Source organism: Piliocolobus tephrosceles, chromosome 9 (genome assembly GCF_002776525.5).
Source record: "Piliocolobus tephrosceles isolate RC106 chromosome 9, ASM277652v3, whole genome shotgun sequence".
In the NCBI taxonomy this organism is placed as follows: Eukaryota; Metazoa; Chordata; class Mammalia; order Primates; family Cercopithecidae; genus Piliocolobus; species Piliocolobus tephrosceles.
In genome coordinates this window covers 11,294,791-11,319,104 of record NC_045442.1, presented here as the reverse complement: position 1 = coordinate 11,319,104, position 24,314 = coordinate 11,294,791, and the positions used below count along the sequence as shown (strand labels likewise).

The 24,314-nt window shown below is 36.1% G+C and overlaps 1 protein-coding gene across 2 annotated transcripts in view; it reads left to right on the top strand.

The window, feature by feature from the left end:
• PLEKHA1 (pleckstrin homology domain containing A1) overlaps positions 1–22,971 on the top strand; it is a 58,093-nt gene extending 35,122 nt beyond the window's left edge. For both annotated transcript variants that reach the window (XM_023224323.3, XM_023224324.2), the window contains exons 6-12: positions 3,143–3,268; positions 6,118–6,261; positions 8,211–8,279; positions 14,835–14,899; positions 15,535–15,598; positions 17,580–17,669; positions 20,227–22,971. In XM_023224323.3, coding sequence (XP_023080091.1) covers positions 3,143–3,268; positions 6,118–6,261; positions 8,211–8,279; positions 14,835–14,899; positions 15,535–15,598; positions 17,580–17,669; positions 20,227–20,541 — 873 coding nt within the window. In that variant the 3' untranslated portion in view covers positions 20,542–22,971. The remainder of the gene's footprint in view (positions 1–3,142; positions 3,269–6,117; positions 6,262–8,210; positions 8,280–14,834; positions 14,900–15,534; positions 15,599–17,579; positions 17,670–20,226) is intronic.
• Positions 22,972–24,314: the final 1,343 nt, after the last annotated feature.

The window sequence follows — 24,314 nt, the reverse complement described above, 5'->3', positions numbered from 1 at the left end:
CTTTCCTTTTTTTTTTTTTTTTTTTTTTTTTTTTGAGATGGAGTCTCCCTCTGTTGCCCAGGCTGGAGTACAGTGGTGCTATCCCAGCTCACTGCAGCCTCCGCCTCTGGGGTTCTAAGTGATTCTTGCGCCTCAGCCTCCTGAGTAGCTGGGATTACAGGTGTGTGCCACCACACCCAGCTAATTTTTGTATTTTTAGTAGAGACTGGGTTTCGTCATGTTGTCCAGGTTGGTTTTAAAACTCCTGGCCTCGAGTGATCCACCCAGCTCTGCCTCCCAAAGTGCTGGGATTACAGGCGTGAGCCACTGCACCTAGCCCAACATTACATTATCATTCTCAGTGAATTGAATATCAACTTTCCTTTTAACTTTTGAGAAACCTGCAGCATTTTTATGTATTTCATGCATAAATACTTAAATCTGTTTTGTTCATCTCTTTATTCTCTAGTTATTTTTACCTTTTCTTTTCCTACTATTAGAATTTCCTACTACTAGGATCACATGCAAATGCCTGCCAAGAATACATTCAGATCTCCTACACAAAATGCAGGGATGTAAAAAGATAGAAAGCCAAGGAAAGGGAGAAAGGCAGTAGACAAAGAAACCAAGTGGATTCAGTGTCTGCCATGTGCCAACTGCCCAGTGGAATCACTTTTCTCATTTTCATTGGACAGTTGGATGGTTTGGGGTAGGGTTGTATCCTGAAAATGTCTATCTTAGTGGCTGAATGTAGACCAAGTTTTCCAGTGGTACCTATCGTTTTTAAAGGAGTTATCCATATTCATGGATATTTTACTTGAACTTTTCTTGTTCTTAGGGAATACGATGATTAAAGTTAGATAATTTTTATAGTAAGATGCAGTTCTAAGTGAACTATTAGCGTTTGATTTTATTATAATGACAAATTAGAAGCAGTGAGCTTAACAGCATAAGCAAGGACTTTTAATATACTGTAATTTAAGAAAAATGGAAAAACCAATATAAATTTCAGTATTTTAAAAATGATTTTAAAGGTTTTTCTTAATAATTCTGATGTCTGAGTAAACTTCTTGAAAGAATAACGGCTGGTTTTCCTATGGGTCACCTCTTAGCAGCACCTCTCATCTAATCTAGTTCAATAGATTGTTTTCTCTCTGGTTTCAAGTTCTCTTAATGCTGTTTTCTGTTCTCAGTGAGATAACTGGGCCATATTTTCTCTGTCAGAATAATTGAAATATATGCTATTTATTAGAAAATATAATGGGCTTCCCTAGCAAATCGTTCCAGGGTGTACTATCCTAATTTTATTTGACAAGGAAAGTTATCTTCATTGTTTTATTGCCTTTAAAAAGCACTCCAATATGTGCACATTCTTAGAAGAATTCAAGAGGTATTCAGGTTTCTCTTCTCTTTCCTGTTTTCTCTCTCTTTTGTTTCTGCGGATGAGGGCATTGTAGTATGAATATGAACCAGAGGCTGGAGGGTTGGGCTTGAGGCCTGAGAGAAACCACTTCAAGGGAGGCAGGTGGGGAAGGAAGGGAGAGGGAGTTTTAGAAGTCACCTAAGAGACAAGTCATTTATTATATCCATAAATTACATTTGTGTGGATTGGGATTTACTGTAGCTCAGCGTCCTTTCATATACACATGGACCATGTTTGCTCAATATTTTGCAAAATGCTGCTTTGCAAATCCTTATCTGCATTGTATACCCTGTTTTCTACAAATTGGGTGGGAGTAGCATTGAATAGAAGGAGAGCACAGGTTTTAGAGCAGTGTTTCTCAGTGTGGTTTCTGAAACTCCTGCCTCAAAAATGTCTGGTGTTCTTGCTTAAAGTGCAGGTTTTTGGGCTGCAGTATAGATTTGTGGAGTCAGTTTCTGGGTTCGAAGCAGGGGAATCTGAAGTTTTAAATAATCTTCCTGGGTGATACCTTATGCACTCTAAAGTTTGAGAAACCACACTGCTTTGGCATCACACTAATAAATGGTTTGAGCCTTTGAATACAATGTGAGTGATATCCTGTAGTTCTACCAGTACTCTATTAACAGGAATTAGCTATATGACAAGCAAACTATTTAAGTTAAATGTTTCTACACCGCTACTTCTGTGATTGTCAGTAGTGTTTGTCATAGTGTTTCTGAAAGACTGCAAGGTTCCAAATGCCCTTTAAATCATTGGAGAAAGACTAAATCATGTTCAACATGATAATTGATGCTAAGCAGATTTGATTACATTTTATTCACAGCCTTAAAAATGTGTGATTTAAATACAGACTGCGTGCTTAACAGTCTACAGATGGAAATGGTGATTAACTCAGTACCTTATTTACTGAATAGATCACATAAGAAAAGCTAAAATATATGTTAAAAATTTGTGATACCTTTGATTTTTTCATCCACTTTAGTGAGGTGTTAATAGGAGATTGTGCTGTTACCACAGTCATTGTTTTCCTGTACTTGTGAATGATTTATCATTGATCCAAGTATTGGAATTCCTTCTTTAAATTTCTAATGAAAAGTTTTGTTTTGAAACTTCTGATGTGTTTTAAGAATTTTGCTATTTTTCCTGCTGACTTTGGATTCATCCATTGAGTCTTTCAACATTTATTGAATACACTATGGTTTTGGTAATAGGCTCTGTCTTGAAGTCAGGAAAGACTGAATATGCCACAATCCCAGAATCATGGGTAGGAATGGAGAAAGGGAAGAAAACAGCAAAGAGCTGTAAACCAACAGTAAGTGTGCCAGTAAACAGGGTCTAGAGCACAGCAGTTGGGCTTGGCAGAATTACACACACTTGGCTAGAATGTATTATAGTCAGGACCTAAACCTATATTCCCTAATGCCCCTGAGCCTATTTCCTTATCTCTTAGGTGGGGGTAGAGTCCCTATGCATAGGGTAGACAGGAGTAGTAAAGGAGAAAAATGTATGAAATAGTACCTGCCCGAGTAAGCACTCATTAAGTGATAGCTATATTATAAAGTATTATTCCAACAGAAAAATTAGTGTGATAACTTAAAGGAGTACATACATGGACTGTAAGTAATTTTTATATGTATTTGTCATATATACAAACAGACGATTAATTAGAAATTCTGTGAGAAAGTAGGTTCACATGTATAATGCTGGTTGCAAAATGATTCATTTTATTTACTATTTCAGGTACCAAAGCAGTCAGACTCACAGCCTAATTCTGATAACCTAAGTCGCCATGGTGAATGTGGGAAAAAGCAAGTGTCTTACAGAACTGATATTGTTGGTGGCGTACCCATCATTACTCCCACTCAGGTAATTAGGTTACTCTTCTATTGTGTGAGGGTCTAATTACTGTATATTGATTTTTATATTATTAAAACTAAAACAGGGTGTCTTTGCTGAATTAGTATAATATTCAATTACTATAAAATATTTTTGTTTATTTCAAAAGTATTTATTATAAAAAATTTGGAAATTACATAACGTTTAACACTTTATCATGATTTCTCTAAGCCTTTCTTGGGTGTACTTTTCACCTCAGAAATGGAGATACGAGTTGCATATTACGCTTTGTAAACAGATTTTTTCACTTACATCATGAGCATTTTCCAAGTCATCAGAAATCCTTTTGTATCATTTTTAATGAGCGCATAGTAGTTCTTCCATGGATTTACCATAAATTATAAATCCTCTATTGGACAAATAGAGTTCCTTTTCCATTTTGTTTCTTTTACTTTTATAAACAATGCTATGATGAATATTCTTAAAGGAGAAATTCCTAGAAATAAAATTGCTGAGTCAAGAGTTTGCAAGTAGTAATTTTTAAAATGTACTTTTTCTACAACCTGGCCTAAGTGAGCTAGACAGAGGACTGGGATTTTAACTAAATTATATCTCAGAAGTACTCATGCTAAATTAAGTCTTTATTTGAGTTTTAGGAAAAATATAAATTTATGAACAATTTTTGATGAAATTAAAACTCTTTTCTGAGCTTGAATTTCTTGTTTTGCTGTTGAAAAGGGTGAATTTGTAATGGCTACTAAGTTACTGGTAGTTGAGAAAGCAAGAATTTTAAAGTAATCAATTGGTATTGCCAAGCTTGGGTATTTTCATTACCAGTGTGCCTTTTGAACTTAAAAGACTTTGACATTTTATAAATCTTTTACGTCAAATTGTATTATACCCCACATTTTTCAGGTCTTTTGCTATGGGAGGGTGATTAGTGGGTTTAGAAATCTTACAACATTAATTAATTAATTAACTATTGAGTGCCTTATGCTTGGCAAAGGGTATGTTAATGAAGAAAATTGACAAAATGAACAAAATATGACAGCTCTATGCTGTCATAGAGCCTACATTTTTCACCAAAGTTGGATTAAAAAATAAACTAGGATTGTGTGTTTACTTTTTCCAAAAGTAATGATTTTAAACTATTAACCTTCTGGTAACTATGTAGCTAGATTAAGCTGCTTTCACTGGTATTATGACCTATGTTGACATAAGGGGTAAGACTATTTTCCTGTAGTTGTGTTAAGATATTGTATTAGTTAGTATCTGCGGCTGTTTTAATTTTGTCTAGAGTTAAGATTTTGTTGCATTGTAATTTTGGTATAGATATTTCAGTCATTTCTAGGATTTGATGGGGGGGGTATAATTTTAAAACTCTCAAAGAAGTTTATTGCATCATTTATTTTGTAGTATAGTTTTAAAAATTATAAAATAATATATATCTATTGTAAAAGGCAAAAATTGGTAAATTGGACCTCATCAAAATAAAAAATACTTGCTCTATGATAGCCCTTCTTAAGAGGATGAAAAGCTACAAACCAGGAGAAAAATTTGCAAACCACATGTCCAACAAAGGACTTTTATCTAGAACGTAAAAAGAACTCAGAACCCAACAGTAAAAAACCCAAGAAATCCAGTTAGAAAATTCATGAACAGATATTTCATCAAAAGATAAAAGATACACAGATGGTTAAGTAAGCACATGAAAAGATGTTCACCATCATTAGCTAGTAGGGAAAAAATACAAAGTAAGAGCACAACGAGAGATGACTGGACACTATCAGAGTGGCTAAAATAAAAGTGACAACACAAATGCTGCCAAGGATGAGGAGAAACATCTCTCAGGTGTTGCTGGTGGGAATGAAAATTAGTTTAGCCACTCTGAAAAACAGTTTGGTGTTTTTTTTTTTTTGTTGTTGTTGTTTTTAATAAAAGTAAGCTTGTGGTTCCTGTACAACCCAGCATTTGCAGGCCTAGGTGTTTATCGTAGAGAAAGGGAAAATTACATTCACATAGAAACTTGTGCGTGAATGTTGATAGCAGTTTTTTCCTAATAGCTAAAAGCGGGAAACAACTCAAATCTCCTTTAATGGGTGAACAGTTAAACAACTGGTCCTCCATCCATACCACGGAAATACAGCAATAAAAAGGAATGAACTCTAGATATAAGGAACAGCCTGGACGAATCTCTAGAGAATTATGCTGAGTGAAAAAAGATAATCGGTAATCTCAAAAGATAACCTTCTGTTTGTTTCCATTTACATTATATTTTCAAAATGTCAAAATTATAGTCTTGGAGAACAGATTAGTGGTTGCCAAGTGATTTAGGGGTAGGAGCTCTAAAGTTTACAAGGGAGCCTTGGGGTGGGTGATGACCAATTCTGGGTCTTAAATGTGGTGATAATTACACAGATCTACACATGTGATAAAACTGCATAGAACGACGAATGAATGTATGTAAAGCTAGTGGAATTCGAATAAAGTGTATGGGTTGTGCCGATGTCATTTTCTTGTTTTTGATAATGTTATGCAGTTTCCCTGTGAGGGGAAACTAGTGAAAGGGTACATAGGACCTGTTGTACTTTTTTTGGGCAGCTTCTGGTGAATCTGTGTAATTATTTCAAAATAAAAAGTTAACTCCTTCCCCAAAAAAGAGCACTGGTGGCAGGACTTGTGCAGAACAAGAGGAACAGAAATTTGTGCTTAAATCAGTGACAGGAAAATTATGAGTAAGTATATCAGATTAATTAGAAAACCCTTCAAAAATCTGTTTCTAACTAATCTAAGGTGGATTTTAAGATTTTCTGCTGGGATAGCATGAAATAAAAGTATGCTAAACAAGCAAGAAAATTATTTATTATGCTTCATTTTAGAAAGAAGAAGTAAATGAATGTGGTGAAAGAATTGACAAAAATAATCTGAAACGGTCACAAAGCCATCTTCCTTACTTTACTCCTAAACCACCTCAAGATAGTGCAGTTATCAAAGCTGGATATTGTGTAAAACAGGGAGCAGTGGTGAGTAGCTTAACAAAATACATGAAATAATGAAAAAGGATTATGTTCTAGCAAACTCAAATTAATATGGAAATTGCTTTATTTTGTGAAAGACCCCAAAGTGAGAGACCAGCATGCTGAGGAGAGTCAGGAGATACAATAGGGAATATTCTATGTTTATAATTCAATGCTGTTATTTGCTTGGTTTGCACGGGGCCAGGAAAGTTAATACACATTACCACTGACTTTCAGTTTAAATGAGCTTTCCTAACAGTTTAATGTTTTAGAAAGTTTTTCTATTGATCTCCACTCATCATCAGGAGTGGGTCAGGGAAAGAGAAAGTTTTTCTATTGATCTCTACTCATCCTCAGGAGTGGGTCGGGGATAGAGAGCTTTAGTGGGGAGATGGCAGGCCAGGGGCAGGAGAAAGAGTGGGGCATAGGAGGGTTTCTTCCTTGATTAGGCATTGAGCTGACCTCAGTGGTAAGCTCTCTGACCTTGGGCTACTTACTTAACCTCTCAGGCCCTCAGTGTCTCTCTTAAGGAATATCATATAAAACCTACCATCTAGGGTTTTGTTTTGTTTTTGTTTTTTTAAGAGATGTAAATAAAAAAGGTGTGTTTCCCTTTGCACAGCACCTGGTACTTAGTAAAAGCTGTTATGGGTTAGCCCAGATATTCCCACATAGTTCCATGATGAATTTTTTGCAAGAGCAAGTAAATTTACCGGTATTTCTAAGGTTGCAACATACCTTAGTATTTAAGCCATTGTTTCTATGTGAACTAAATCTTTAGAATTTCATGAGAAAATTAACTGTGAAGTTTGGAAATGTTTAAGTCTGTGAGTAAAGAAATACTTAAAATTATTTTGGTGGTTCCGTTTGATTTCTCATCACTTTCTGGCAACTCTTAATTGTTTTAGGGCAGCCAGGAGAATGTTCTTTGACCTGTTTGACCTGCTTTAGGCTGAGGAAACAAATGCCGGTGAGGGCAGGGTTTTCTTACTGTAGAATGTCTGCAGGTAGAGTCAGAATTCTCATCAGGCTGTGATGCTCTGTTGTGTGTAGATTGAAAGCCCTAATTTACACACTACTGAGCATCATAGCCTGATGGTTCCTTTTTGTTTTACTCTTAAGTCCAAAATACCAGTCAGAGATACTTAAGTGCTTCTGCAAAAACTATATTTTATTGACAAAAAATGTTTGTACAAAATAGGTTTACTTTATTAAATATTTAGTGCTTTACTACTACGTATAAAGTACTTGTAGAAGAATTCATGCATTTTTACAGATGGAGAAACTTGATGTGGTTTAATAACATTTCCTGTGTTTGCTCTTTACATGGGGCAGGCGGGGGCGGGGTGGGGAGTAGGAGGAAGGGGAGGTGCTTTTAAAAAAAAAAAGTTTCAACACTAAAGATACGAAATAGGCTGGGCACCGTGGCTCACGCCTGTAATCCCAGCACTTTGGGAGGCCGAGGTGGGTGGATCATCTGAGGTCGGGAGTTTGGGACTAGCCTGACTCACATGGTGAAACCCTGTCTCTACTAAAAATACAAAAATTAGCTGGGAATAGTGGCAGGTGCCTGTAATCCCAGCTACTTGGGAGGCTGATGCAGGAGAATTGCTTGAACCCGGAAGGCAGAGGTTGCAGTGAGCCGAGATCACGCCATTGCACTCCAGCCTGGGTGACAGAGCAAGACTCTGTCTCAAAAAAAAAAAAAAAAAAAAAACCCACATAAAATCATACAATAAAAGATGAAAGCCAGGCACCAAAAATTGAATTAGGAATTCAAAGCCTGGGTAGCTAGAGAGGGATGAGGTTTAATTTATCGCATCTCTAAGGGAAGTAATGAGATTTTTTAGTGCTTGGCATGTCTGATTGTGGATTCATATCAGGGTAATTAAGTGGTGACTAACATTTGACATTCTTAGAAACACAAGTCTTATGTCTGTGTTCATCTCTGGTAGATGAAAAACTGGAAGAGAAGATATTTTCAGTTGGATGAAAACACAATAGGCTACTTCAAATCTGAACTGGTATGTTGTTACATCATAAATGTTGCTGTAAGAATGTTTGAAAAGTGTTGCATTGTAGTGATTATATGTAATTTCTTGTACTGTTCTCTAGTTTTAGAATAAGTCTAGTTTTTAGAGGTACATACAGTTTATTTGGCGGTGATGCTTTTGGTTAATGATATTTTTCTTAAATACATTGTTAAGTAAAAAGATCCTATCTTCAAAGTGGCATTCTACCTTGAAAGATCTGAAGATCTCAGAATCCTCTCGTCTATAAATTTCTGCTAAAGGGGCTGTCCTCTTGGGGGGTTAGCCCCACGCGGAGTAGGGAGAGAAGGACATCCACATGGGGAAGGGGTGGTGGCAGAGATGGGAGAATGGTCACATACACACTGATTGATAAAATCAGGAACTATATTAAGGGTAATAGAAGCCAAGTCTTGTCAGAGAAATAATACTTTTTGGTGAATGAATGTATATTTATATGTATGATGAGGAATGAGATATTTGTATAGTTTCAAAGTACCTATCTACTAAAATAGGTATTAAGTATTATATGAGGGTTGAAAAAGAGTAACATTACAGTGACGAAAGTGGTGTAAAGAATTCTGTCTGTAAAAGTCAACGTTTAACCCTCTGTGTTTCTACCTTCTCTTGAGATTTTCTTTGCCTATTTCACATTGATTCATACATCACTTCACATAAGATGTTTTTATCCTCCCTGAAGATAGAATCAGAAATTGAAATTCCTTATTTGCCTTGTTTGAGTTGCATCCTTATTTAAAATATTGTAGGGTGACCTGAGTCCTGAAATAGCTTCTTGGATAAATTGAATGCAATTCTATAGTATAAATGTTTATCCTACCTCTTCTTTTTGTGTGGGACCTTTGAGAAGGGAACCTTATGCTTTATTTGAATGAAGTCACCAGAACAGCATTGTTCATTAGAACTTTCTGCACAAATGGAAATGTGCCGTATCTGTATTGTCCAAGGGCACTAGCTACATGTAGCTGTTGAGTGCTGGAAATGTGGCTAGTGTGGCTGAGGAACTGACTTTATTTCATTTTAATTAATTTAAATTTACATCATTAAACACAACAGCCACTGTATTTGCCAGCAGAGCACTAGTGTATAGGAAGGGAATATTTTAAGATTCACCTCAGGAGTCAGTTCTTCTGGGAAGCTTTTAGACTCTGGGTTAAGTGTCTTCTCCTTATGTGCCCTGTGGTACCCTGTGCATACTTGTATCATAATGCTCTTCCCAGGGTGTGGCAGTCACGTGCATTCTCATCTTTGCAACTAAATTAAATGAGCTTCTTAAGGGTAAAAGACTCTTGTAGTCTTATGATCACAGGGTCTGGCACTTGGTAGGTTGTGTTTGAATGAATGAAAAATGGCATAGCATAGCAAGAAGAGTCATTTTAGCATGGGGCTTTCTCAAAGCTTAAGAGCCTCAACTGGAAGTAGTAGTTACTTGGTTCAGAAAGTACCTGCCTTGTTGTCTCAGAGGCTACACTTGTGCTTGGTTAGCAGGTTGTCTCATTGATTTTATTTAATGCCAATACTCCTGGGAAGAGTCATTCATGCAACAGACATTCATTGAGCTCTCCATGAACTTGGTGCACTGTTCTGGGAACTGGAAATAAAAGAGAATAATTAGCAAAGTTCTCTGGCCTTCAGGAGTTCAGTTTTGATGGGGAAATTGACATGTGCCCCCATCATCAACAGTAGTTTTAATAATTCAGATTATTTTTAGTATTTAAAAATTGCAGATAAAGCTGAAAACCTTTAAAGGTCAGTAATTATAGCTGTACTTAAGTTTTCCTAATTTTACAGGGTATAGTTTATCTCCTCTGATAGTTCTTTGTTCTTCCTCTCAAATTTCACAGAATAATGCCCAGCATACAGGTTTTCAAAGCTTAGTATTTCTGTAATAGTTCTTGTCTCAGCTCCCCCTCCCCCAGTTTTAACATTTCTGAAATCTTAACGGTATGTCTTAGAGTTGCTAAGGGCGAGGGGCAGCCAGGCTGCAGCTGTACTATAGTTGACTGCTTGCCATATGCACAGTACCTTTGGGTAAAATCCAGAAGACACCGGCATCAGCATGTGCAGGAAAGGGTGCTGGCAGCTTGGGAGGAAATCTCAGGGACACCATGACGCATTCTTAAATGCTGCATCACCAACACTGTTTTTGGCACAAAGAATGACATGGAGTGAAAAACATGGACATTGGTGGCTCTAAGTCAAAAAGTGATTCAGAAGATCTGGAATCTAAATGTGAAATCTTAAAAACTGTAACCAGTTTATCTTGTTTATATTTTTCTTTTTTATATATGCTCAAGAATAATACATGATAAAAATGTTTAAAGTGTAAATGGGCTCTTTTATAAAACCTTTCATCATGGAAAAGTGTAAACATACACTTTCAGTAGACATAAATAATACATGGAACCTGCATATACCCATCACCTAGATGTCATAATTGTTAACATATGGCTCAGCTCGTCTTGTTTCTTCTGTTTCACCACCCACCTCCTGCTTCATATTTTGAGGCAAATCCTAGATATTCCATTTCATCCGTAAATATCTCAATGTGTATCTCTAAAAGATCATTTAAAAATTTTAAAAATAACAGACTTAAGTGCACAGCTGAAAAACTGGTGAAAATATTTGCAACATACATTAGAGATAAAACTTATAAGGAATCTTAAAAACTGAGGGGATTTTTCCTCACCTACTTTGCCCTCTTTTCCTTGCATCAATCCCAAACAGTTCAGACCCCTATGTATTAGGTGAGGCAAAGCAACATAGGCATTCAAGAGGGACCAGTGCGGCCTTGTGTGGGTGTCAGAGCCTATGCAGGACAAGGAGGCTGTCCTCTTGTGGGGTTAGCCCCGCGTGGAGTAGGGAGAGAAAGGCATCCACATGGGGACGGGGTGGTGGTAGAGATGGGAGAATGGTCACATACACACTGATAAAATCAAGAACTATGTTAAGGATAATAGAAGCCAAATCTTATTCAGAGAAACAATACTTTTTGGTGAATGGATGTATATCTATATGTATGATGAGGAATAAGATATTTGCATAGTTTCAAAGTACCTATCTACTAAAATAGGTATTAAGTATTGTACAAGGGGGAAAAGAATAGCATTACAATGAGGAAACCTGGCAGATACCACTTTACTCAGGTTGGTCAGATGATTAAAGTGAATGTCATTGGTAATGAGATAAATTGAAATCACCTGATAGGATAGCGGAAGATGAAGACAGCATCACTTCTGTGATACCCCTGCCCAAGGTGTGTAATCAGAATCCCACCATGAGGCACACCCAAATGAGGGACATTCTACAAAATAACTACCTTGCAGTCTTCATAGAGTGAAGATTATGCAAGTCAAGGAAATAATGAGGAACTGTTCCAGACTGAGGGAAAGAAAATATTTGACAAGCAGATGGTGTTCGTGCTTCTGAACTGAATCCTTTTGCTCTAATAAAAAACATTGTGGGCACAGTTTTCTGATTCTGGTGATTGTATTGTGATTATGTAAGAGAATGTCTTTGTAGGAAAAGTATTCCGGGGTCGTGTGGGACAGGTCAGCAACTCACTCTGAAATGGTTCAGGAAAATTAGTTCTTTGTGCTGTATTTTCAATCCTTGTATAAATTCATGTTTGTTTCAAAGATTAAAAAAAGAGAGAAAATGGAGGGGAAAATATCTGGTAGGCAAATGAACAAAAGACATGAATAGACAATTCATTTAAAAATTAAAATAGGTCTTAAAATATTTAAAAAATTCAGCATCACTGATAATTAGAGAAATGCAAATTAAAACTGCAATGAAATATTCTCATCTGTCATGAGAAGGTTGTGGCTGAGTGAAGAGATTGGCATATCTCCACCTACACTTCCCAAAAGCAAGTGTAAATGCCATTCTGTAAACAAAAGGAATCAGGAACCCTTGGCGATGTGGCTGATTTCAGAGTTGGGTCATATAAAGTACAAACAGCTCAGAAAGTGAAGTTGTGCCAGAGAATAAAGAAGTGGCTCAGAGAATGAATGGAACATGTCAAAAGGACACAGAAATTACCTTGAAGGGACTGACCAAAATGCAGACAATTTAAAAACAAAATAATTATAGTAATGGAATATAACCCATAGAATAAAGTAAGTCATGAATAACTAAATGGAGAAGGAAAAATACTTCCTTAGAGTAAAATTCTATTTAATGTATGTAGATAGATTGATGGGGCTAGAAAAATCACCATTTGACAGCCACCAGTAATGGTTTCAGGCAAGAGTTTTCAGTGTTTGATAAAACTAGTTGCAAAATGATGACGGGAAACCTGGTATTATTACAGGCTCCAGGTATCTCCCCACAAGATACTTAACAATGACAGAGGGAAAAAGTAATTTTACAGTTACTGGCAAACATGGCCTTAAGCAAGAGATCAGGGTTAACACACCAGTGACAGGACAAGCCACCATCGGGTGTGTACGTCCTCATAGTGGTCCACTGAGAAGAACAGTGTCATACCTGTGGCTTCCTGTCAAAAATGTCTAACCTGAATCTCAGCACAAATGTCATACAAACCCAAACTGGCAAGTGTTCTACAAAAATAACTGGCTTGGACTTTTTTAAACTCTGGAAAACGAATGAAGAACTATTCCACAATTAAAGGCGACGTAACAGCTACATACATGGTATGATCCTGGATTTAACTCTGGATCAGAAAATAGTTTTTGTGCTGTAAAGAATACAAGTAGGGCAGTTATTGAAATCTGAAGATGGTCTGTAGATTTTAGTATTGCATCAGTGTTGAGTTTCCAGTTTTCATAATTGCACTGTGGTTATGCAAGGGCACATCCATGTTTCAGGAAATACACACTGAAGTATTTAGTAAAGGTGCATCATATCTACAACTTACCTTCAAGCATTTCAGGAATCTATCTATCTATCTATCTATCTATCTATCTATCTATCTATCTATACTCACACACATACGTAAACATAAGCAGATAATGATAAAGCAGATGTAAAATATTAACAGCTTAGAAAACAAGGTGTAGATTATGCAGAAATTCTTTGTACTATTTTTCTAAGTCTCATTAAGTGAAAAATTATTTCATAATTAAACTATTTCATAAAACTTTTTTTTTTTTTTTTTGAGACGGAGTCTCACTGTGTCGCCCAGGCTGGAGTGCAGTGGCTTGATCTCAGCTCACTGCAAGCTCCATCTTCCGGGTTTACGCCATTCTCCTGCCTCAGCCTCCTGAGTAGCTGGGACTACAGGCGCCTGCCACCTCGCCTGGCTAGTTTTTTTTTGTTTTTGTATTTTTTAGTAGAGACGGGGTTCCACCGTGTTAGCCAGGATGGTCTCGATCTCCTGACCTCGTGATCCACCCGTCTCGGCCTCCCAAGGTGCTGGGAGTACAGGCTTGAGCCACCGCGCCCGGCCTGTAAAACTTTTTTTAAAAATCAAAGATTTTTTAAAAATCTATGATTTTTTTTTTTTTTTTAAAAAGCACTCCTGGCTGGGCGCAGTGGCTCACACCTGTAATCCCAGCACTTTGGGAGGCCGAGGTGGGCGGATCATCAGGGGATAGGAGTTCGAGACCAGTCTGGCCAACATGGTAAAACCCCGTCTCTAATAAAAATACAAAAATTAGCTGGGCTTGGTGGCGGGCACCTGTAATTTCAGCTACTTGGGAGGCTGAGGCAGGAGAATCCCCTTGAACCCAGGAGGCAGAGGTTACAGTGAGCCAAGATCACGCCATTGCACTCCAGCCTGGGCAACAAGAGCGAAACTCTGTCTCAAAAAAAAAAAAAAAAAAGCACTCTGTCATGGTTTAGTTTTATTTTTGGTGCTACATAAAGTAATGGTATGTCTTAATCTCATGCTGTCATATTCAATGAAATATGTATATTGTATTTTATGGAATGTATACTAGAAATACACTATTAGGAACCAGTTTTATTTTATATTTGTGTCTTATATCTACTTTGTAACCTTGGGTGATATACTTAACATGTCTAATCTGCAGTTTCAGCACATGAATAGTAGTACATGTGTTGTAAGGTTGTGGAAAGTGAGATAAAAATTAAAACCTAGCAGATGTCTCAGCACTTAGTAAATGTTCAATTTTGTATTTATATAAAAGTGGTATTTGTAAAATAACAAATGTAAGTCAAAGAAGCAGGATGTGCATTTGCTCTGCTGCCTTGTATATCAAAGTGACATTCCAGAAAAGGAGGTGCTGCGCATACTGGTATGTGGGTCCATTGGGGAAAGTCTGATGGCTAATAGCTTTTAATAAGCTACACTGCCCTTAAGGTCAGAAATAATGTGAATAAGACCTGTATGCAGTTTTTCTTCTTTCAAACAACAGTGTATATTAAGGTTATAGTGTTTGAGCTCTTCAGATGCTGGATGGTTTAAGAAGGTAGATTTATTTCTGAGATGTGTTTCAGCAAAGAAGTATGATTTTCACATGGGTCTCCAAATAAGACAGCTAACGTTTGAAAGGATTTTAAGAATAAACATCGTGTATCTGTTTTTTTTTTTTTTTTGGCCAGGAAAAGGAACCTCTTCGTGTAATACCACTTAAAGAGGTTCATAAAGTCCAGGAATGTAAGCAAAGGTAAGGAACTACTCTGACTTGATGCCTGGCACAACTTATAAACACAGAGTAGTGCCTTAGTTTGAGTAATGTACTTACAGATGACATTTTTCCTTATTAATTGTAGTTATTTTTAACTCTGTATAGTTGAGATACTCTGGAATTTTCAAAACCCTCAGATTAAAGTATTGAACTGTTTTGTTCATTTGAAAACTAAAAATTAGGAAAGAATCCTTTTTGTTTCTTTGAAAACTAAAAATACTGAAACAGCTTAATGGAAAGGAATAAATTTAATGTGAACAACTTATGGTTAGACCCTCAGATTTGACAATTTGATGTATTAATTTTAGTGTTTAAAAGATGCAGTAGAATAGAGCTTTACGAGAAAATGTGTTAACTGTGACAGTGTTTCACCAAACTGATTACTGAAAACTCTGAACTTTAAAGTTGCTTTATGAACTTTTTCTAAAAGTAAAACTACATAAAATATGTAAAATCTTACATGAAAATAAATGGGAAAAGATAATTTGGATTTGTCAAATCAGTACTTTACCTCCTTTATTTATTGACACATACTGGGTACTGGGTAAACAAATGAAAGAGAAACTGTCAAACAACTGCTATTTTACTATAATTGGATTTTTTTTTTCATACAGTGACATAATGATGAGGGACAACCTCTTTGAAATTGTAACAACATCTCGAACTTTCTATGTGCAGGTAAGATACTTATTTGGCAATTAATAGATCCTAGATCCTCTTGACAAGAAATTAATAATTTTAGAGGTGAAATAAGCATAAATAAGCACTTGAGGTTAAAAAAATATGACAACTGTAATTCACCAGCTTAATAAAAGGGTACTATTTATAGAGTTATTGGTGGGGTTATATGTTCAGGAAGTGGGAGTATTTGTTACGAATTAGTGAACTAGAACTAAGTAGAGAAAGGGAAATGCTTTTAATTTAGATGTTAAGTGTGTACTTTCAAGTTGAATTATTTTTGCACATATTTTAGAATTTTGATTTTTCTATTATATCATTTTTTGGTAACCTTATTAAAACAACCCATAGTAAAAGTAGACAGTAGATCTATATAGTTTCGCTAATAGTAGGCATCCTGTATTTAAAGTGTACTTTTTGCATACCTCATTGAATTATTTAAATGGAAAATTTTAAAAAACGATTTGGGCCGGATGTGGTGGCTCACACCTGTAGTCTCAGCATTTTGGGAGGCCAGGGCAGGCACATTGCTTGAGTCCAGGAATTCAAGACTAGCCTGGGCAACATGGCAAAACCCCATCTGTACAAAAAATACAAACATTAGCCAGCTGTGGTGGTGCAGGCTTGTAATCCTAGCTACTTGGGAGGCTGAGACACAAGAATCGCTTGAACCCAGGAGGTGGAGGTTGCAGTAAGCTGAGATCATGTTACTGCACTCTAGCCTAGGTGACAGAGACCCTATCTCAAAAAAAAAAAAAAAAAAAAAATCAAAGGATGATTTGTTTTTGTTTTATTGAGTTTAAATATGCTTGTTCCAGAAAACTTGGAAAATATAGAAAGATTTCAGAAAAATGTGCTTTATAAAACACTCAGTCCCACATTGAGGCAACCATTCTTATGATTTTGCTCCCTTTCTTAAGGTATATATTTTTATACTAGGTGGGGTCATACTAAATATAGTGTTATATCCTGTTTGTTTCTTATATTGTTATTTTTTTCCCATGTCATTAAAAATTATCTGAAAACCTTTTAGAACTGCACCATACTCCATTGTATTGATTTCCACTAGTAAATTGTTTCTGTATTACTCTGTTGCTGAACGTTCATATACATAGTTTTTGTATTTATACATTTATTGCAATAAACAATGTGATGAAAAACCTCTTTGTGCATTACTTTGCCTGAATATTTAGGGTAAGTTTCTAGATCGAGATTAACTATCAGAGCATGACACTTTCTATTTTGTCAAATTGATTTCTAGAATTGTATTTCCATTAGTAATGAATGAAGTATACTCTACCTTTGGCTACTTTTAGTTTTTTTTTTTTTTTTTTTTTTAAAGTCTTTGTTAATATTACTTATTCAAAAATATCCTGCATTTTAAATTTTTTCATATTTCTAGATTCTAGAAGCATAAGAGATTCTAGAATCTAGAAACAAGAGGCAGTATATCTGCAGCCCACTTGGGGCCTTATTTAATTGGATTAATTTCATAGTAAGGTTTAAAATTCACATTGAAAGCCAGACCTATCTGTCAATACTTGTTGTAGGCTTTAGGATACTGCTAGAAATTATTTCCAGAAAAATAATATGTAAAAGAATGTCAGAATTTTTAAAAATTACACAACTACATAAATATTCTTGTAGCGGATTCAGACAGTGTAGCAGTAGATAGAGTGAAATAAGAAGGGTTTTTCTTTGCCTTCCTCCTCTCCTTGTTTTCTCTCTGGAGGTATTCATTATTGACGCCTTTTGATGGGTCTGATCTTGACATTGAAATGCTCAATTTATGTCTCTGTGTAGTTAAGACCTAGCAAAACCCGGCTTTAAAAAAATGATTTCTAAATTTTTTGGAAACAGTTGCCTTAGAGTGATTTTGTTGATGACAGTATTTAAGTTACCAAAATAAATACATTGGCTTCATAGAAGTGGAAGGTGATTTTGAGGAAAAATTGTTTGAATGAGGTCTCTTTTCCTTTAGGCTGATAGCCCTGAAGAGATGCACAGTTGGATTAAAGCAGTCTCTGGCGCCATTGTAGCACAGCGGGGGCCCGGCAGATCCGCATCTTCTGTAGGTTTCCTGCCCTCTGGGGTGATACTCCCTTGGGTGCCCCCCATCCTGTTAAATTGTTTTCCTTCCTCTCTCCCAATCCACCTGGTTTCTTTCTTTATTGAGATTTATTTGCATGTTGACTTTTATACCAATTGAACTTGCAAAAAATAATGCATTTCTAATTTAATGCTTCCTTGTAGTGTTACGTATACATAACTTTCTGTGCATTGTGTTAAATGCACAAGCAGGGCAACTAAAGAATAAACATTTCCTTGCTTTGTTTTAGGAGTTCTTACTTGTCAGTAGCTCTAGATTTGACATAATTTGACAGATTCTTAATATGATGTGTGGCCTGATCATGTAAGACTTTTTATTACACAGTTTTGTGAACATCTCAATTTCCTCTTTACTTCCTCTGATTTCAGTTCAGGTTTTTCTGTTTTGTTTTGTTTTTTACCTTTGGCTTAACCATGCCATAAGATCACTGAGCAGCTGGGGCCTTAAATGCAGTTCAGTGCTCCCAGTGTTTCCATTTCATGTTTTAATTCTCATCTTAAAAGCTGCTTTAAAAGCCTGCTTCTGAAAACTACCATAATTATCTTTGTGGTAGTATGGTAATAAAATTGAAATGCAACTAAACATTCTGCTCAGAAATATTTTTTAAAAGATTTTTCTTGTGTTCAAGTACATAAGAATTAGATTTGCCTTTGGAATACTTTGGCCACTGATCTCAGATCTGAAAATTTAAAGTATCTTAAAATGTAACACTGCCATCTGCAGAAAGTAGTCTCATATGTAGCATGATAGCCTTTATTATCTAGATTTACTAATATATATATGCTAGATACTTAGACTTTTAGTATTTTTTTCTGATAGTTTAATAATACTGCCTTTTATTTTCTGGTAGTGATAACTACAGATAATAGAAATCAATGTTTCTGATTTCTTAACTGTTGTCATTCTCTTTATATCCTTTTTGAAATATCTAAGAAGTCACTTTCATAGATGTTCATTTTGTAACTGCCTGTATTTTATGTGACTTTTTCAGCAGTCAAGTATGAGACTCTCTGCAAAAACAATGTCTGTTGGGAAGAGGAAAAGTTGGAGAAGGATGTTTGTGTTTTGTGCTTTGTGGTGGGGGCAAATTGGACTATCTAGCTATGACTGTCAGCAGAACTTTCTCTTTTCCTCCCTCTACCCAGTATAGGTTAACTCTAATCTTAGCTTTGCACTGTGTTCCAGATGCGGCAGGCCAGAAGGCTGTCGAACCCTTGTATACAGAGGTATACATCAAGAGCTGGTGAATGCAGCACGTATGTGGGCTCTCACGCAAACGTGCCTTCTTAGTGGAGGGCCCAGACTTACTCACTACTTACAACTGATCATAGAAAGTTGAGTTAACCAAACTGCCTTTTGCAGTTATCGTAACTGATTTTGTCAATACTAACGCAAACTGTTTCACTGTAGTCATCAGGTTGGATATGTGTATTTAAAAATAAAAATAAAACATACAACTTTACTAACAGAAAGAGACATTAACATATAAAAATTAATATACTCAACTGCTGCAAGAGTTTCAATTTCTATATTTTATGTATTTAAAAAATTTTAAGATATACTATGAAATGCACCATTGTTCTAATAATATATGCAAACTAATGCATGCATATGCATTGGATAAACTATACATTACTGTAGTTTGCATGGCATTTAAAAATCTCTGAAATTTAGCCGTTAATAGGACTCTGTAGTGTTTTGGTAATTTGTAGCACTTTGATTTCAAAGGCACTGGTATCATAAATGAATATACTAGTACATAGCAATGTATTTAGAGTGGTCATATTTAAGGATATCTTCAGATTTGATCTAGTTAGAAGCATATTGAAATTAACATTCACAACTGATAATTATTTCACCACAGTTTAAAATATGATAAATGTGTACCCTTTGTTACCTTTAAAATATTAAGCCATATGAATATGTGACCTATTCAGAACTAAAATTAAGTATAAAATGAAGAGACTGTGTTATTATTGGTTGCAGTGAAATTCAGGGAAGTAAAAACTAAGTCTTATCGGCAAAATAATGTTTGAAAGATGTTGATTCGTGCTTATTAAAGAAATATGGCCTTTCATTGTTATAGGCTATATTTTCATTTTTTTTTTCATTCTAAAATATGTGGGATAATTCCTAGTGTTGACTGAGAATATACTCTTAAATAAAATGATACAGCTGGGAGGTTCTCTTTTAAACACAGTTCAGTTGCAGCTGGAACACTATATTTCAGTTTAGGTTGGCTGAATCTTCAAAGTGTCATAGGCTGCCAAATTTAGCTTTGGTGACGGAACTGGTTTCCTAGTGGAAATGGTTTTTGGCTATCATTGCTTTAAACTCACCTCTAAAAATGCATTGCTTTGGGAAAGAACTTGCACATTTATGCTGCATGGCTTCTGCTGCTGCCTTGTGTGTATGTGTGTGTGTGTGTGTTCTGTTTTTCAGAGAATCAGGTCTCACGCGGAGTTACTAACCTGGTCATTAGTGATTGACTGTGTCTGACTGCCACTCCTTTTTGCAGGAGCATCCCCCCGGTCCTTCAGAATCCAAACACGCTTTCCGTCCTGCCAACGCAGTCGCCACCACCTCACATTCCACAGCCTCTCGCAGCAACTCTTTGGTCTCAGCCTTTACCATGGAGAAGCGAGGATTTTATGAATCTCTTGCCAAGGTCAAGCCAGGGAACTTCAAGGTCCAGACTGTCTCTCCAAGAGAACCAGCTTCCAAAGTGACTGAACAAGCTCTGTTAAAACCTCAAAGTAAAAATGGCCCTCAGGAAAAAGATTGTGACCTGGTAGACTTGGATGACGCGAGCCTTCCGGTCAGTGACGTGTGAGGCAGAAGTGCACGGAGCCTGCCTGCCTCTGCTGTCCTCAGTTTCCTTTCATGAGGCTTCTAGCCAAAGATGGTAAAGGGGAAAATGGTTTTTAGTGCGTATATTATACTGCCTCTTAGGTGTACTCTTTATAAGCTGGTAAACCAAGAATCTAGGGAGTGGCCAAACTAAATATAATTTCTTTAAAAAAGAAAGAAAAGGAAAAATCCAAAATATCTCAGTATCATCTGTCTGAAGCATTGCGTGTTCTCATTCGGATGGTAACAATGTATGTGTAATATTTTTTTTCTAGTGATTTTGACAATTTAAATGTTTAACAACTTAAAACATTAAAAATGCTTATTAACAACTTTGGTCATTTAAAAAATGCTACAATGACTTCCTATTAAAGGTTCAATATTTACACATTGTTATTGGTCAATATTACCACATGAAATATTGCCAAACCAAGATACCTAAACTCATGATGTCTGTGGTGCTGTAAAATTTATACAACAATGTGGATGATTTTGAAATTATAACCATTTTTGATGCCCTGAATCTTGAGGTGACTTATTTTGCATAGAGGATATTATTAGACCAACAGTAAGGGTTGTGGGTTATATCAGCATAGAGAAAAGAAGAAAACTAGAATTCAAACAACTATGTCTTAGACATTTGTTTGAAGAAGCTTCATCAGGCCTTGGAGCAGTCAGTGCTTTATTCAGCAAAAATTATTTGGTAGGAAATTTTTGGGAGATCTGATTTTCTTATCAAAGTTTTGTAAATAGTTCTTATTTCTATATTTGGATTGGTGAAAGACCTCAAGTTTATATGTAAAGACATAACTGCCCTTAGTCATGAAATTGTTGTGACCTCTACTTTTTGTCACTAATAGCCTATATTCAAGTGCCTGTGTTTTTTCATCTTGTTTAGGAATGTTTTGAGATTAATGTGCTTAAAAGTCCTACGTGACTGGTTTTAAACATTGGGATAAAATTAATTTTCAGTAGAATAGTTTAATGTGTTAAATAAGATAGCATTTTATGTTAGAGATACCAGAATGCTGGTATTCTACCTGTGCAATATATTTGTTTTAAAAAACAAATTCGAGAATACATTTAATCATAGGGATATAGATATAAGCACCTCTCTAAAGAATCTTTAGTTTCTGGTGTTGAATTATAGACCAGTTTGAGTAAGTACCGTGTGGTTTTTTTTTGAGACGGACTCTCGCTCTGTTGCCCAGGCTGGAGTGCAGCGGCGTGATCTCAGCTCACTACAACCTCCGCCTCCTGGGTTCAAACAATTCTTCTGCCTCAGCTTCCCGAGTAGCTAGGATTACAAGTGCATGCCATCACACCTGGCTAATTTTTGTATTTTAGTAGAGATGGGGTTTCACTGTGTTGGCCAGGCTGGTCTTGAACTCCTGACCTCAGGTGATCCACCTGTCTCAGCCTCCCAAAGTGATGGGATTACAGGTGTGAGCCACCACACCCGACCCATAAGTACCGTGTTTGAGGTTCAGTCTTAAACATTTGCTTTAAGAAAACAGTCTTGAATTTCACATGCTGCTATTTTTATATTTTGCCATTTTACAGTACTGTTTTGTTTTGAATTCATACATATCACTGAAAATTTCTCATTTTCATTTTCTTAGATGACTTCTTGTCTGAGACAGAGAAAAAATTTCCTACTACAGCAGTGGGGTCCAGAGGTTAAGATATATTAGAATTATACAGTATCGGTTTAAAAATCTGTATGCATAAAGAATGCACCACTCAACTTTTTTATTCATAAGCTCATATTTTTTTAAAGTTATATTAAGGTTTTTTCTCTTTTGCAGCTACATTTGAAAGTGATAGTGTAAAGAGATTTTAATGAGTTATCACTTTTTCTGCTGATATATTCATTATAATGGCTTTTTTGAAAGTTCCTTTTTCATGAACACACCCGAGAAATCTTAAATATAGACACTTTGCAATATTTCTAATGCTGTTTAATTTTGGTACAGCTTCCACATTGCATGTTCATTTTAGCACATTTTGGTATTTGCAATTTGATATATTTCATGGTGGCAAAATATTAGCTCTATTTTGGGACATTTAAAAATAGAACTATCCTTGTTCAATAGCATAGGAAAATGTTCTTGTGATTGTCAGGGTCTCCTAATATTTATCTCCATTCTTTTATAAGTCTATGGAAACTATTTAATTATTTTCAAACGTACACACTTTTCTTGTAAATATGTCACGTCTGAGTTAAAAAAAAATACTTTGAATACCTTAATATTTGCTGCATTTTTTTTTCTGTATATATAACATGTCTTCTTTCAGAATGGGAATATATGTGTGCCTCCCAGCATTTACTGTTAAAGTCTGTTATCTTTATATGTCAAACTGGTTGAACACTGTAATGACTTGAGAATAAACTGCACAGAGTTTATTCTGACTTACTTCATTTTGTTTGGTTCAGCCCGTGTGTGAACAAGTAAATACAATGATTAGGGATGTGTTTGGTTAATTGACTTCAGTTTACATATTTAAGGACTGAGTAATTATTTGGTCATCTTTGCAAGAATAAGAAACTTCAGATCTGTGAATCTTAAGGCATCCCTTCATGTGAAATTATAGAAGGAAAAATGTTTTTTTTTTTGATAGGGGAAAGAACTTGCTTATTTTTCTTAATTAAAAAACATGTTTTCAAAAGCAAAATTATCGTACGTCAGCCTCAGAGCATCGTGTGAATCATCTGGGCTGCTTACAGTGCTCCATGATTATTTAGACGGCATGATGTAAGTAAGGTGGAAAGCAGAGGGCATCTTAATCTCCGGGTGGGCAGTTGAGATGCACTTAGAAAACTGCCAGGCATTAGAGGCTGCTCCTTGCAAATGTTGCCTATTGATGATAAATGTTCCACGTCTGTTGCAGTGAACACCATATACAGGGCCTAGTGCAGTGCTTGGTGTACAGGTAAAGCTTAAATACTTCTCCAGTGAGGATAAGGCATTAATGTAGAATGTGTGAACATTATAGAAAAATATATACCTATTTGTTAGATAAATCATACTTTTGAAATTCTGGAATATTCTTTCCTTAAAGCAACTTGCCTTCAATGATTCGAGATACCTTCTTTTGCTTGTTGTGTCCAATCCATTGTCAGATCCTGCTGCTTTTCCCTGGCATGTTCATACCTTGTCCTCTGAAATTTAGCCAGCAATGACTTTGAACCAGTATCTCTGCTCACCTATTTATGTCCTGTTGGGGCTCTCCTGGACTACCCTACTTCTGTCATTGTGCAGCTTAGGTATCAAAGTAGACATCTTCATCTGTTGCTTTTTCCTGAAAAGCTGAATGACTTCTTAAAGATGAACTAGGCCAAGCCCCCACCATCAGTGCTAACTGAGATAGATTGAGACCCCAGAAAGGAGGAGGATTTGCCTGGCCCATGGGGCACATTAGCAACGAAGCTGTAACTGTTGGCTTCTCACTGTACTTGGGAGCATCATTAGGATCTATGCTCAGGGTGTAGCTAGAGTAATCCAGCCACATATACCAGGTTGCTTCCTAATAACCTATGGCATTCCGTACCTCCTCTCCAAAACACATTGGCTTAGTGTTCGTTTTTTTTTTTTTCTTCCCAGTCTCTTTTTCTGAAGGCCATTTGTTGTGTGAAATGCTTTATTCATCTTAGATTCTCAGATCTCTGTTGAGTCAAGTGACTTGTGAATGTCTAGCCATGCAACAGCAGCGTATGTACTTCCTGTGTGTGTTCTAATATGCTGCTGCTACAAA